Source organism: Camelus bactrianus, chromosome 6, assembly GCF_048773025.1.
Source record: "Camelus bactrianus isolate YW-2024 breed Bactrian camel chromosome 6, ASM4877302v1, whole genome shotgun sequence".
Classification (NCBI taxonomy): Eukaryota; Metazoa; Chordata; class Mammalia; order Artiodactyla; family Camelidae; genus Camelus; species Camelus bactrianus.
Genome location: NC_133544.1, coordinates 54,182,186 through 54,198,051, shown reverse-complemented (window position 1 = coordinate 54,198,051; position 15,866 = coordinate 54,182,186). Strand labels below are relative to the sequence as shown.

General features: G+C 40.8%; 1 protein-coding gene across 3 annotated transcripts in view; it reads left to right on the top strand.

Annotated features, from left to right (window-relative positions):
- Window positions 1–15,866, top strand: part of LOC105079148 (signal recognition particle subunit SRP54) — a 68,355-nt gene that overhangs the window by 39,096 nt on the left and 13,393 nt on the right. The window contains exons 1-2 of one of the 3 annotated variants that reach the window (XM_074365653.1): window positions 12,894–13,071; window positions 13,169–13,301. The exons of 1 other annotated variant lie outside the window; for it this stretch is intronic. In XM_074365653.1, coding sequence (XP_074221754.1) covers window positions 13,197–13,301 — 105 coding nt within the window. In that variant the 5' untranslated portion in view covers window positions 12,894–13,071; window positions 13,169–13,196. One more of the 3 variants, XM_074365652.1, reaches the window with a different exon arrangement.

The window sequence follows — 15,866 nt, the reverse complement described above, 5'->3', positions numbered from 1 at the left end:
GGGTTCTAAAAAGTAAACCATAATATAAAATAAAATTGAATTAATTTGTTTTACAGATAGCTCTAGTACATATAAACAAATGTTTGAGTAAAAAAATGAGATAAAATGTTTGAAATAAATGTGAGGACTTTCAGATTGATGATTGTGTATACAGTAAAAGCAAGTATTTTATTATAATAAAAAAATAGTAACCACGGAATTTGAATAAGCTCTAATAAAAACTATGTCAGGGAGAACCATGGCTAAATAACAACTAAATATAAGTAAGTTTTGGTCTTCCTTAAAACCTGGCAATAATTATTAATAAAGCCAAGTAAGTTATCATATTCAAAACTAGAAAACCATCATCACAGCTAAAATCTAGATGATTCTGTTCATTGCTGGCATTCACTGGATTAGAAAGGGTCATCTTCAAAATTCTGCTCTAAGCTCCAATTACCAAGTTCTGAACATTAAGCTACTACATTAAAGTTGAACCTAATACCTTCTTTGCTCCTGAGCCATGAGTTACAGGCATGATGAATTTATAGCCCAGATACTGGGGAACTAATTTAAATTTTACTTCTAGATCACCTGTATAGTCTGTGGCTTATTATTTTTGTAAAGTAGTTATTGATGTCTTGTGAAATTTTGCTGTGGCTTTTCCTCCCCACACTTGGCCATTAGGGGTAGGTAGCAGTTTATTTGTGCTCAGTGTTGAGTAATTGCTAACCCAGGACTCTAGGCCCTATCCCTCTCTACTGACCTCTTGTCTGTTATATGAGCATGTTGAGTACAACGTAATTTTCGGATACCTTTAAAATGAAAATACAACTTGTAAGCTAGTAATATGGCATATTTTCTTTGGTGATATTAATGTGGTGCCACACAAGCTCTTCTGTTTGGCATGCCTGTGCTACTGTTTGCAACTTTCATGGCTTTTGTTTCTCTTCGTTCAGATCATCATTTGAAAAGCTTCAGCTTCATTTGGCTTTAAAGGGTTCTCTCATTAGTCTAAAACCATGATTCCTTGGTACCAGTTGGTTCATAAATGGAAAAATAGTCAAGAAGTACGTGTTTGTAGGAGGGATAATTTAGATGAGTCTAACACTAAGAAAATCCCCTGCATGAGGCCTGAGACTACTCTGACACAAAGACTTCTAATGGGAAGCAGAAGGGAGTAATATCCTCTGACTGTGGTCTGTATTTTTGTGTGTGTGTGGTCTGTTTTTCTTAAGCAACATATGCCAAAGTTTTGTGACCTTCCAGAGAAAAGTCCCATATCTACATCGAGGAGATCATGTAATGTCTGCCTGTCTGCATTATTTAGGAATCATGGTTGTTTGCTTTTTGTGATTTGATAATAGAATGAGGGAGATTTGTTCCTCAGTGACCCAAAAGAGGTAAGACTTGTTACTGGATATATTCATGGGCCCATAATTTCTGACTTTGGGAATCAATTAAGGGGTTCAGAGTTTTGTTTCTGGCAGAAGTGGTGCAAGAAATACCTGCTTGTTTCTTGACATTCCATTTGATAGGAAATACGGGGAGTGTGAAACCCTTCAGTTGACATGTCCTTTCATTTTCTACAGTTTCCTTCTTATTGTATTTGTCTACTGTAAGAAGCACTAACTGTAAAGCCAAAGGCAGGATACCCCTGTGAGGAGCCCACACCTGGTTCTACTCCCCTAGTAATAGATGTGGCAACCATGCCTAAAGAGGCCTTGGCTCTGCGGGCTGGTCACAGTATAGGAAGGGACAGGACCCAGAGCCTGTGTTCCAATTGCCCTGAGATTCTAGGAGCTTCTGAGGAGGGAAAAGGGAGATGCATGGAGTGGGAGTTGCTCCACATGGGGGTCTGTGTAGTTCTGAGCTTGAAGTGGCTGGGCCTTGCTGGATTGGTATGTGATGTGATGAGTTTGGGGAAGAACAGTTACCATTAGAAGCAGTGTCAGGGATGGAGATCAATGCCTTCCTTAAGTTCCAGGCCTCTAGGAGCCCAGATTCCTTGGAGTTGCTGCCCCGCTGCCTTGGACTGGAAGCTGACTGGGAGAACTATGAGTCAGAATAACCTGGACATCTTCCTGTGGCCACAGATGCTAGTTCCAATGGTGTGGAGGGCCCTGTGCCACTCCTCGAGCCCTCACCTTATCCTGGTATGCCCTAAATTGCTGACCCAAGGCCATGATGGGGGAAAAAAAAAAAAAGAAGCCAAAGGCATTTTATTTGAGGTCTTAGAATTGTAATTCAGGAATCACAGATACCAGAGGTACCTAGAATAGTGTTCCACTGGAGGAAAATGGGTAGAGGTTTTTATGAGGAAAAGGAGGAAGTTCATGCAGAACTTGCTTACACATTTTGTACCAAAAATTTGGGTTGGAGGTAAAATTGTTCTATATACACAGTTGGGTTATCAAGTATATTTCATCCACTACTAGAGAAAGGTATGGTTTCTTTAGTCCAGGGAAAGTACAGTTCTCAGGATTGTTCTTTCCTTACGGCAAAGTAGCCAATATCAACATTTTATTTTAGAGAGTTCAGCAGAAGTTTAGCATGGCCAGTGAACCTGGAGGTCCTCAGGGCACGTCTGTCACTTACGCCATTGTACCTTTCACATTACCCTCTTGCTTATGATTTTTCCTAAAGAAAACATCACTGGAGCAACTCTTAGTCCACATCGCTGGAGTGGCTTGGCTACCTGTTCTGGATTCATCATGCCCCTCAGAAGGTGGGTTGTGTGTAAGAATCAATGGATAGATCAGGAAAATCATTCGCAGCGCTGTGACATTGTGCTGCCTCAAGCATAGTGATCTGCGTGAACTTTAACTGAGCAGTAGTATGGTTAAGTATAGAAGTAATCAATTTAAGCAAGCTCTTTATCAGTGTAAAAAGGCTAACAACAATTATTAAGAACTATAACCCAGTTCACAGAACAGTTCGGAACTAAGGTCCATTGTTTGAGGGTAACAAGCTGAACACATCAAACATTAGGGGAGTGTTGAGGGTATTAGAATGAAACCAAGTGGCTTTCTTCTGTAGGACCTCAATTTGTTTCTACTATATCAGAAATATTTATCCAAGTACAGGAGGTGATATTTTAAGGTGGTACAGATACCTCCATATTCTGCCAGAAGGTAGTGCAAGGAAGATCAGTTATCTGTTATAACATGAGCAAGTGAGTTTAGGGAGTTTTCTTGGGCACTTAATCCTATGTCTGTGGCATTAGCTATGTCTGCTATGGTGGCAGCAATTTCAAACGATTTTGCCAAGTGTTTCTGTCCCCCACATGGGGAATATAATTCTTAGGTATTTCTGAAATCTCTCAGAGGAGGTCTCGTTGGAGGCAAGAAGTAGAGCATATGTGCCATTTGGTAATTTCTGAAGAATTTAACACAGTCAAAGGAGCTATTAAAAGTCCTAGGGCACATTGAGAACCTGGGGTTAAGGGGATTGAGGCAGGACATCCCCCAGGCAGAACTCTTCCAATCACAAATAAAGACATAGCCAGATGGGGCACAAAGAAAGGAGCTGCAAGGTGAAATTAAACCAAGGGTTGGTTATATTTGAGCTGTCTAGAAGCCTTCCTTGTTGAAATCCATGGGGGTCATCATGAGGATATGTTTTGTTGTTGCACCTTTACCTTGTTACAGCAAGGTAAAGGTGAGAGCAAATGTTTCTGGGTAACCACAGGGTGCTGTTGGAACAACTTTTCCTAAGAACTGTTGGAGGTTTTGTCTGGTTCTATTGACCAAACAAGGAAAAGGAGCTGTGGATTTGAGTAGGCAAATGTGGTACCCTGCAAGAATAGATGAATTCTGAACAAGACAGGGTGGAGTGGTATCAGTAAGACTGGAGTTAGCTGAGGCAAGGGAATGATCTGGGGTGCCAATGGCATATCCAACAATCAGATTTCCTCCTAGACTTTGGGAAATGCAGATTAGGGAATTATTCTTCCAGGCATAAGGGTTCTGGATGGATTTTAAGAGTGAATAGTAAGTCTAGTGAGAGAACTATCCAAGTAAAGTCAGCCATTTTAATATACAGAGGGAAAAGGGTGGCTTGTGGTCTTGGTTAATGAAAGAATCCCAAGCTGAATAGATGAATGGCCAAGAAGTGGAGCCCCAGAGGCTTCTCAGGAGAGTTCTGGCAAGATACATGGTTTTCACAGAATTACCACCAGTGTAAGATGCCCACTGTATGTAGTAGGGCAAAGAGCATTAATAAACCTGTAGCCACATGGAGGAGTCCCAAAAGTTCAATTCTCCAATCAAAATTAAGGGACCAAAGGACCTGCATCACTTCCTTTAAACTTTCATTCCAAACATAAAACCATTCATGAAAATTTTTCTTTAGAGCCTTAATGAGACTTTGGCAATAATGTAAAAGATCTTCCTTTGCTAGAAGGGGCTCGATTAGTCCTGAGTCAACAATCATGGGTCTTCCAGTAATTATTTCAAATGGCAACAGCTTGTGTCTTCCAAAGGGTGTCGATCTAAAGTTTAAAAAAAAAAAAAAACCATGAGTAGTAATTTAGGCTGAGGAAGACTGAAAGGGTCAGAGAGTTTTGCCAGTTGCGTTTTGATTATGCCATTGGTTCTTTCTATGATCAGAGGAATAAGGATGATGGGCACAGTGGATGTTGTACTATAGGTCAGATTTCACAGTGTTTAGAATTTGTCCAGTGAAATGGGTACTTTTATAACTCTGGGATTCCAAAGGAATTTCTCAAGTAGGAAAAATCCTTTCTAACAACATTTTGGCCACTGCAAGGGTTGGTGCTCATCTGCAAGAAAAGGCTTCCACCCAATGGGAATACATACAAACCATTGCCAGAACATATCTGTATCCTTGAGAGGGAGGCAGCCGGATAAAATCCAGTTGCCAGATAGTAAAAGGACCAGGAGGTAAAAGAAAGTGGCCTTGAGAATATGAATAGGTTTTCCTGGGTTATACTTCGGACAGATCTGACACCTCTGACATACTTCAGTCGCTACTATGGGAGGTTTCCAAAAGTATTGTTTTCCCCAGGCTATCATTTTAGCAGTTTCTTAATGAGTCATTTCATGTATTAATTTTAATATGGTTTCTTGAATGACTGCAGAAAGAGCACGGCGGCTCTTTGGCCCATACCAAAGCCCAGAATGTTGGTTGAATGTGCATCCTTCAGAAACCCACCTCTGCTGTTCCTTAGCTGTAGCACGCAATTGCCCATCACTGATAATATCCTTTAAATCCTGGGTGTCCTTCTAAGTAGTACGTAGTTAACTTGGTGTGAATAGCATGACCAACAGGAGGTGGTTTCTTTATGGAGCCTGAATCTTGTCATGCTGCAGCCTTAGCAGCTCTGTCGCCGGTCAGTTTCCCTTTCCTTCCTCAGTATTATCTTTGGAATGCCCTGTTACTTTTATTACTGCCAGCTGTTGTGCAGCAAGATTGCAGCCAGCAAAGCCTTAACAAAGGGGCCATTTTCCATTTCATTTCCCCCTGAGTTCAAGAAACCTCTTTCCAAAGCGTTCCAAAGTCATGAGCTACTCCAAAAGCATACCTGCTATCACTGTGTTAACGCATTTGCCAGCGGCCAAAGTGCAGGTGCAAGTGGGTGCGTATAGTTGAGCTTGTTGGGCTGAAGGAACCGACAGGCAGAGAGAGCGCTGGATTCTATTACAGTGAAGGGAGTAGTGACAGTATGTCCAGCTTTCAGTTGTCCAGCATCATTTCATAGATAAACCAAGAAATGTCAAATTTGTCTAGAGGTGTTTCTTGCAAATCTGGATGCAGCCTAGTGAGAAGATCAGTTGTGGTTGTGCAATCATGTGGGGTCTTATCTGCTGCTGATGGTAAGAGGGTAGCAGGACTTAGGGAGTTATAATGAGGCAAAGTGACATTTGGAGAGAAAAGCGGTAACATTTCATAGGATGTCAGTCAGCTAGTGTTGTACCTGGTGTGAGTTCAAAAGTGCTTCAACAGAGTGAGGGACAAAAACCTATAGGGGAGACCCTGAAGAGACTGTCTCTTCTGTGGCCTGCAGAGGGAAGCAGTGGCTGCTATGCTTGGAGGCAAGCTGAAGCTGTAGGGTCCAACTGTTGGCTCTAAAGGCCAATAAGTCTGTGTTTGCCCCTTGGGGCTGAACGAACACTCCAAGGGTGTTTCCTGCTAATTTGATGTACAAGCAGTAGAAAGGGAAAAGAATAATTAAGATGCCCTAAAACAGGGGCTGTGGCCAACTGAGTTTTTAAAGTTTGAAAAGCTGACTCAGCCTCATTATCCCAAACAAGAGGATTGGGTCTGTTGTCCTTCAGAAGGGAATAAGGGGTTGTGTGTATAAGGAGAAATCAGGAACCCAACTCTGCAACAGCCTGTTAGCCCAAGCAAGCATCTCAATTGGCACTTGGTGGCGGGAAAGGGGAAACTGAGATGCATGTAGGATCTGCTGTTAACCCTTGACAGGTAAGCAGATGATCCAAATATCTTACCTGGGTTTGAACAAATTGGAGCCTATCCCTTGAGACCTTATGTCCTTTGTGTGCTGAGTGAGGCTTTGTAGGCTGTCCTTGAGACTTGCTTTCTCAGTGGGGGAGTGTAACAAAAGGTCATCAACGTATTGAAGTAAAACAGAGCCATGGGCAAAATTCACATTGGCCAAGTCTTGTCTCATTATCTGTAAAAATAAGTAGGGCTTTCTGTGTAGTCCTGAGGCATAATGGTCCTATCCTTGACATCCTTTCCAAATAATGGCAAACAGGTACTGAGTATCTAGATGGGCAGGAATGTCAAAGAAAGCACTACATAAATCGATGACTTTAAAGAACCAGAGGGAGTAAATTGAGGATGGTGTGAGGGTTGGGGACCACAGGGTGATGTGGTATGACTATGTTGTTTCTGGCTTAGAGATCTTGAACAAAACACCAGTCTCGACCATGAGGCTTGTCTATGGGAAGGACTGGCATGCTTCAGGGACTGGGGCATGGGATTATGAGGTCCTTCTAGAGGTCTGCTTTGAGAGTGGGACGAATTCCTTCTAGTGCCTCAGGCCTGAGGGCACTGTCTGAGGCGAGACAAAGGTTTATTAGGATCATCTCAGATCTTAATTGATGAATGTGTTCTGTGAATGAATGAGTTCTATGTCATTTGAAGAGGTAGACCATAAAGTAAAAGGAACAGAATCTAACAAATTCTTGTGATTGACAAGACAGAAGCAAGGCGGGGACTCTCAATATCAGGACTATAGTTAGAAGTAGACCTCAAGGAGTCAAGGAATTGTAAGTGTATTTCCCCTTTTAGAGAAAAGGAAATAGTAGCTTGTAATTTTTCTGGGAAGTCTTGGCCAAGAAAGTGTACAGGGACAAGGAACAAGAAGGACTGGTGAGTTCCACAAAAAGAACCTATCTTGAAAGGCAAGGGGGCTGATTTGCTTACCTTCATAACTGTGTTGGAAACTCACACCATTTGGACCTTTCTGTACTCCAAGGAAGGGGGCCTTGAGGCCGGTGGGGTTGAAGATAGACAAAGTTGTTCCTGTATCCACAAAAGCATCAATAGCCTCAACTCCTATACAAAGGTCCAATTCTCCCAGTGATATTAAGTGGGAATACTGGGAAGACCCCAAATTTTCCTTAGAGCATCCCCTTGCCTTTCAAGATAGGTTCTTTTTGGGGAACTTACCAGTTCATGCACAGCAAAGCTGAAGGAACTGATTCTTAGATTAATATTTTCCACTTAAAAGGGGACCCTGCACTGGGCTGGTCTATAGAGAGGACTGCTGACCTCAAACTCATCTTAAAATCATGCTTAAACAGAGGAGAAGTGACATCTGCCCCAGGACAAGAAGACAACATCTGAAGCAGCAGCTATCCCAAGATACTCGACCTGATCCATATGATTATTTGAAGTGTAGTTCTTGATTTCTTGGACTTTTGAACATAAATGTTCTTCTATCATGGGCACAAATCCTGTGCAGAGTTTAAAAATTAATCCAATTGTTGGTTTTATGGTCAGTTACCTATGTCCAGTACTTCTGGTTTACCTCAGTGGATTTCTCTTCTCCAAGGCTCTGATTGGACGGTCCTGAGAAAATTTTTCTAGAATAAAGAAGTTACAGTTCTGTTTGGGCCACTATTGATATTACTAGATGGGACCCCCTCACTTGGCCAATCAATCATACTCACTCTGACCATGGATATGAATTTTCTTTAAAAGTTACTCAAGCACAGTCAGAGAAACAAGCTAAGTTTCAGTCAAAAACCATAACCACCTCCTCCTCCCTCAATTATGGGATGGATTTACATGGGTAACACCAGGCTATAGTCATTTAAGTTTAAAGGTCCTTTGTGTTGGGAACAGTTAAATCATACCAATTTAGTCAGCTTAATGACACTAGGAAATTGGTCTGGCTGCCTTGTGAACAATGCCAACATATCATTACCCTTAATGACTGTGAATGGTGCAGGACACACTGAACCAGATGACCAGGGATATACATGGCTGCACGTAATGGAAGTTCTTGGCTTAAATATTTGTTATTGACCTTATTAATTCTACTAGTTACATTACTTATACTCTGCCTAATTTATACTGTTGTTTCTTGTTATTACCTGAAATGTGACTGCGCTACTGATAAAAATAGTAATGATTAAATGACTTAAAATGACTGACGAAATACATAGTTTTATATAAGGTTAAAATGATGGTAATAGTATAACTCTAGAAATGGGAAGAAGCAAGGAGAGGGAATCATTTCCTGGACCATATGAAACTCACTGAGCCCAGAGACAGGGCCAGAGACTTCCGTGGCTAACATTAACAGGGCCTAGTCCAGTAACAGCACTTTGAGTGGCCTCTCAATGAAATCTTGCCTGACCTATGAATAAGCCTTGCTAGCACCATAGGACAAATTGGTCATGAAATGCCTCCCAAGCCATGGTTGAATTTACAAAAAGGGGAAACTGTAAAACTGTTTTCTACAAGGATTAAGTCATTACTGCAGTTGCTGACCTGAAGTACACCCTAAAAAAAATTCGGCATGAAGAACAGGATGAGACACTGTGCTTCTGGAAAACAGGCAAAACAGGACCTTAGATAGTTTGAAATATTCCAGGAATAATTTTTTTTATGAACCGAGGTTCTGGCATTTTTCCATACTTAGAAAAATCACTAAAATCATTATCTGAAATATCTGTTCCTCATGTTTTTTTTTCAAATGGAGGTACTGGGAATTGAACCAAGTATCTCGTGCATGCTTAGCATGCACCCCATCCACTGATACCTATTCCTTGTGACTAGACGTGACCTTATACTGAGATGTATTTTTGATTACACTTATTTCTTAGCCAAAATCACGTATATATATTGGCCTCTCCCCATTGCTCTTTGGAAAGGTTTTCTCAGAGCTCTTTGAGAGGCTGCCTCCTGGGCTATAGTACTCAGTGAGACACTGAATAAAACTCACAGCTCTTATGTTCTGTGTGTTTTCTCAGTTGACACACACTTCAGTAATTACTATCCAGACCTTTCCAAATATTACACTCACCTTTGGTTTAGGAATTTTCTGCCCTTCTAATAGCCTATTTTCTGACATTTTCATTCTCAGAGGGTCACAGTGGCTGCAAGTGTAGGCTCTAGAACTAGACTGCCTGGGTTTGAATCCCTGCTCTTCTGCTTACCAGCTGTGCCCCTGACCAAGTTACTTAACCTCTCTAAGCCTTTGTTTCCTCATCTGTAGAAAATGTTGGTAATTACAATAGTACCTCAGAGTTGTGAGGAAGAGTTAATACATGGAAAGCCCTAAGCACAGTACCTGGCCAATTGAGCTCAATGAGTGAAGCCACTGCTGTTATTTAACAGATTCTGTATCTTTAAGCTTTAAATCAATCTAAAGTGCATTGAAAAGATTTTTTTTTTTAATTTTTACTTTTGGTGGGGGGAGGTAATTAGTTTTATTTATTTATATATGTTTAGAGGGAATACTGGGGATTGAACCCAGGACCTTATGCATGCTAAGCCTGTGCTCTACCACTTGAGCTGTATCCTCCCCCACTAAAGTAGATTTTAATTTTTAACACCTTATTTTTTCTTGTGCATGATTGATGATGAAAATAAATCCCCCTATTTAAGGAATGGGATAACCTTAAAAATATTCTCTACTAAAATATCTATGTAGCTATGTTAAAACCATATGAAAGTCTTGTTTTTTATTTGATGGACATTCCAGGTTATTGAATTTTATTCAGCTTTGTTTTCAGAGATAGGATCTCCGTGAAAGGCTGGGAAATGCTAAATTTAGATAACAGTTGTGTTTTCAACTAAATTATGGTAATACCTGACTTTATTTTTTGTCACGGTGATATAACTTATTCTACAAAGTGAAAGGAAGATTTTGCATGTTGTTTGTTGCCCACTTTTAGTTGATCTACGACAGTCTGGAAATGACACAAATGTAAATGCCCAAAATAAAACCATTAGGATTTCTATGCTTTTCTATTGCTATGAGTTGTTCATTTGCAACAGACTGCTCTTCAGTTGCGTGTGTTAAAAAAATAACTCAGGAAATAATTCTAGTTCATGTTGGAATGTGATTTGCAATTTGAACTTTCAGTAAACTAAGAAATGTACTTGTAAACCATGAGAGTAAGTTTGGCTTCAGCAGTGAAGAATGTAATTTGATGCTTAATTGCCAATTTGCAAAAGAAAATCATACATTTGTAAACATTCCACTAATTTTTAATGATAAAGGCTTTTGATTACCCTTCTTGCCAATAAGAGGAAAGGGAATTTGAATACATGTAATGTAGAACTGTCTTGTTTATCAAAGCCAATTCATGAAGCCTTTAACAATTGCTTCTTTATTTTTCGTCTCAATGTATTGCAGTTTGTTTTTGCTGTTTTGGATTGTCTCAACCCCTTGTAATGTCACTTGATCATGTTACTAAAACTTGTGTACCACAGCAACAAACTAATTTGATTTTATTACCAGAATATAAATTATGAATTTCTGGCCAATTTTTAAAATGTAGATGGCTTTTGGTGGTAGGTATAGCTTAGTGGTAGAGTGCAAGCTTAGCATGGACCAGGTCCTGGGTTCAATCCCCAGTACCGCCATTAAAAATAAATAAAATAAAAACTAAAAAGTTAATCTTAAAAAAAAAATGTAATTAAAAATGCAGATGGCTTTCAAATAATCAGTTTAAAAAATCAGAATTCTTAGTTTGGGGGTTTATTTAAATTGTAGTAAAAAAAAAACCCCACATGACATAAAATTTGCCATCTTAACTATTTTAGTGCCCAGCTCAGCTGTGTTAACTACAATCACATTATTGTGCAACAGATCTCTAGAACTTTTTTCTCTTGCAAAACTGAAACTTTATGCCCACGGAATAACAATTCCACTTTTTCCTCTGCCTCAACTCTTGGAAGCCACCGTTCTAATTTTTATTTCTAAGAGTTTGTTATTTAAGGTAACTCCTATAAGTGGAATTATGCAGTATTTGTCTTTTTGTGATTGACTTATTTCACTTAGCACAATGTCCTCAAAGCATCATCCAAGTTATAGCATATGAGAGTATTTCCTTCTTGTTTAAGGCTGAATAATATGCCATTGTGTGTATAAACCACATTTTCTTTATCCACTCATCCACCAATAGATATCAAAAAATTAACTTTTAAGGTTTTTGGTTTGGTTTTTAGGTTATCATAGTTATATGCAGAATAGAAAGTAGAAGAATATTAAGCAGAGAGTAAGGAAAAAGAACTTTTGCGCAGGAGAGAAAGAACATTTAAGGTTATAAAGGTGTTGCGCGTGCTGGTGCCACTATGAATATAAGATATATTAGGCCATAACTTTGGGGAGCATTTATTAATTTTGACTGGCATGAAAATGGAATTTAAAGTATCAAATGAAGCCCCTCCTCCATAGCCAAAATAATGTATTTTATTTTCGACCTCTACAACTGGGGAAAATTGTGTGAAACTGTCATACTAAAATTATAATAAAATACCATTTACCTGGAAATGCTCCAACTAGTTTATTAAAGTAATGCAATAATCACTGCAATCATGACTTTTTAATTTGGTTGAACATTGGGAAAAATGGGAAAAGTCTGAAATGCTCCCTCTTACACACACCTCCCCCCCCACTAAAAATTATTCTTCACACTTGTCAACATGGAAGCTTGCTGCTCTCCTTCAGGTCTCACTTAACTTTTTCTACAGGTACATACACTTAAGTATTTCTGACAAGTGTAAGCAAAATTCACCTTTGAGGCTCTTATTTCAAGGGCATTTTGCCTATAGACTCATCCATGTAAGAAATGGAATACGTAGCAGGAGCCGTTTATTTAAAAGTATTTTTTCGGGATTTGTACATACTAACTACTATATATAAAAAAGGTTAGACAACAAGGTCCTACAGTGTAGCACAGGAAACGATATTCAACACTTTGTAATAGCCTATAATGAAAAAGAATATGAAAAGGAATGTATATATGTACAACTGAATCACTATGCTGTACACTAGAAATTAACACATAATAAATCGACTATTTCTCAATAAAAACAAAACAAAAAACAGCACATCATTCACTTAAAAATAATTTTAAACATACCTGAATAAAATTTAGAATTTCTGCAATTACATACATATATATTCAGCAACCACATCTCATCACAAGCCTTTAAAGCACACTACGCAGCTGTTCTATTTCACAAGTGCAGAAATCAAGGTCTGGGGGTGACTGCCCTCCAGGACGCAGCTGGCGAGTGTTGGCGCCCAGATCCCGAAGCGAGGCTCCAGGTTCAGGTACGAGGCATGACGTCACTGCTGGTGCCGGGCGGCGAGCTTCAGACATGAGCCGGGCCGGAAGCGGTACTGCAGGAGGCCCCGCCCCGCCTTGCCTCGCCCCGCCCCGCGTGAGCCGGTTGATGGGCCTTTCAGGTCCCGGTCCACCGCGCCCGACTTATCTAGCCGAGCCCCGGGTGCCCGGCCTGGCGGGCGAGGCGCCTGCTGGCCCCGCCCCTCGGGCCGGTCCCACCCCACCCCCAGGGCTGCCCCGCCCCTCCTGCCGTGGCGCGGCGGGGCGCGGCGCTAGGCGGGCGCTACCGGTGAGTCCCACTTCCTGACTGCGGGCTGGGTCCGCGCCTAGACCGGGAGGCGGAGGATGGAAGTGGGCTTATCGGCCATTACCTTGTATCTCGCCAGCGCCAGCAGTCCTGTGGCGGCGACAACGATGGACCGGGAGCCAGGGAGCGGTGAGGAGGGAGGAGACGCTGTCGCAGCCTCGGGAGCTGCGGAAGCTGCGGCCGCCGCGGCGTTCGGGAAATCGGCGCGGCAGGTAGGTAGGACCGCCGAAGGTTGCGGCGGCGCGGAGGCTGAGGCCGGGAGAGCCCAGCCTCCGGTCTGCCTCGTTCGCCGGCTGTCCTTTTGGTCTGCTGGGCCTTTCCCTAGCAGGCCGCCCGCCGGAGGTGCGTTTCGGGGCTCCTCTTCACGGTATCCCCGATCTCTGCCCTGAGACACCGGATTGCAGGAAGGGGCGGACGCCCCCGCAACTGCGTGGCGCCCTCTCGGTGACCACTCCGCTGGCAGCGCTGCAGACTGGGGCGGCCCTTCGGGTTTCGAGGGATGATGGTGCAGCTTCGGGTCTGCGAGCGAGCGAAGGAAGGCGTGTCCCGGAAAGGCTGTCCTGGGAGTAGCTGGAAGCCAAGTGACGCCGGCGACAGTCACTTCTCAGTCTCTCCTAGTGGGAGCGCCTGACTTGGCATCGGCCCTTCGGCTAGCTCATAGCAACTACGTGCTAGGCGTTTACAGGCTGTTTTCCGCCACCTAATCCTTAGAGCTGCGCTGTCCAGAAGACATATAATGCAAAACGCATTGTAAATTATGCATTTCCTACTAGTCGCATGAAACCGGTGAAATCAGTTTCAATATTCTATTTTATTTAATCCAATTTATCAAAAAATTCAACCTGTAGTTAATATGAATTGAAGTTAATTTTAGTATTATATTTTATTTAACCTAGTTTGTCAAAAAACGTTTCAACAGGTAATAAATGTGAGAGTTATCAAGGAGATATTTCACCTTCTCTCTGTGGTACTAGTCTTTGAACTTCTTTGTGTGAAAGGCTTGAACTAGCCACATTTCGAGTGAGCATTAGCCAGATGTGGCTAATGGTTACTGTATCGGGCAACACAATTTTAGAGCGTTAGGTTAAGGTTTGGAGGTTTGTTTTGTTTTGGATTTGGAAGTCTAAAGTAGTAGTTTAGGATCTTTGGCCAAGTAAAATTAATGAAGAAATGGTTCTATCTGAAACTAGCTCGGGAGTATACAGTTTTGTCCTTACAAACCTCGAGTTGCTCCTGCTTGGAAATCTTCTCACCCTAGGTGAGAATGGATCTTTTTCAGTAGCTTCATTTTTCAGTAGCTTCACTGACTACCTGAGTGTTATTAAGACATTTCCCCTAAGCTAGAATCCTAAAAAATGGTGCCTGAATGTGAGTGTAGTTCTAATATTATAAAATGTAGTTTGCATTAATAAAAACTTTTTCAGATGCTAGTCTTTATATGGTATTGTTTTTTTCACCTACTTAAGAAGGGGGAAAATTGTAAATTTTAAAGGAATTTGAGTGGACCTCAGAGCCATACCTTTCCTGACGTCTCACCTGTGTTTCTGTTTCTAGAGGCTGTTTTCAGTCTCACGGTGGCGGGCATGCTGCGGGCACGCTGCGGGTTTGTGCGCCGGAGGCTGTAGGAGAGCAGTGTTAGCTCATCTCTGGAAGATTGAGAAACACAAAACTTACACACGCATCTTTTGTCATAAAGAAATTTGAATTACAAATTTCAACCAGCAAACAAAACATGTTTTTTTTTGCTTTTGCTCAGTTTTTATATATTGCCTTACACATTTTTTTTCAAAAACATGATTAAAAGCAACATCTGAGTAGAAATTGTTAGATTTTAAATAACAATTTATTTTAAAAAGTTTTAAATTTTACCAGCCTAAAGAAAGTATAAACCAAGTAAGTGTACTTTAAAGCTGGGGGTGGGTTTCTTTGATTTGAATAATCAGGAACTTTTTGTTTGTTGAACTTTACCATCTGAGCAGTTCTTTCTATTTCTCAGGACAAGTGCACTAGCTCCAAACTGCTGTATTTGTCAGGTGATAAATTTAAGCATTTGTCATTGAAGTGGAACAATAGTTGTATAAAGCCTGAAATGGAAAATAGTGATAATAGCTCAAGAACTACAAACTAGAAAGCTTTTCACTGTGAAATACAGTACACTGCTTCTCATCATGTATTTTCCAGGTACTTCTGACATGTGAAATAAAGAAAACCTTGCTAATTTATTTGACTGAACAAATACACTTTGATAATTTTTTATATTTACATAAACTTACTTTTGCAAATGTAAAATTAGAGCATTTCATTTGTTCTGTGGAGTCTGTTCCATTGTACATCACTACAGATGTTTCACTTTCTAGTACAAGCGTTATAAGTTATGAACACATGGAGAACTTTGCCACTTGGGATGATTGGTTATAGACCAGTGTTAGTAGGTTAAATTGCTTTAAAGTGGTGCCAAGTCCCAACGTCTGATGTGATGGGTTGTTTTATACATAAGACAAATTTTTCTAATTTAAATCCAGAAATATAAAACTCAAGTGTGTTTCTTTAGGTTTACTTGATTTCTGTAAATTGTGCATTACATTGCAGAATATTATATCACTGTATATTAAAACATGAACTTCATAGCTTTGTTACTTGAAGTAGAATAAACATCTACCAAATGTTAAAAAAAAAAAAAGGAAGGGAGGAGGTAACCTGCTGCAAGAAGGAATTCAGGGGCAATACTAATTGATTAGGAAGCCACTTTTCATGTTCAGTTGAATCTAGGCCTGTTG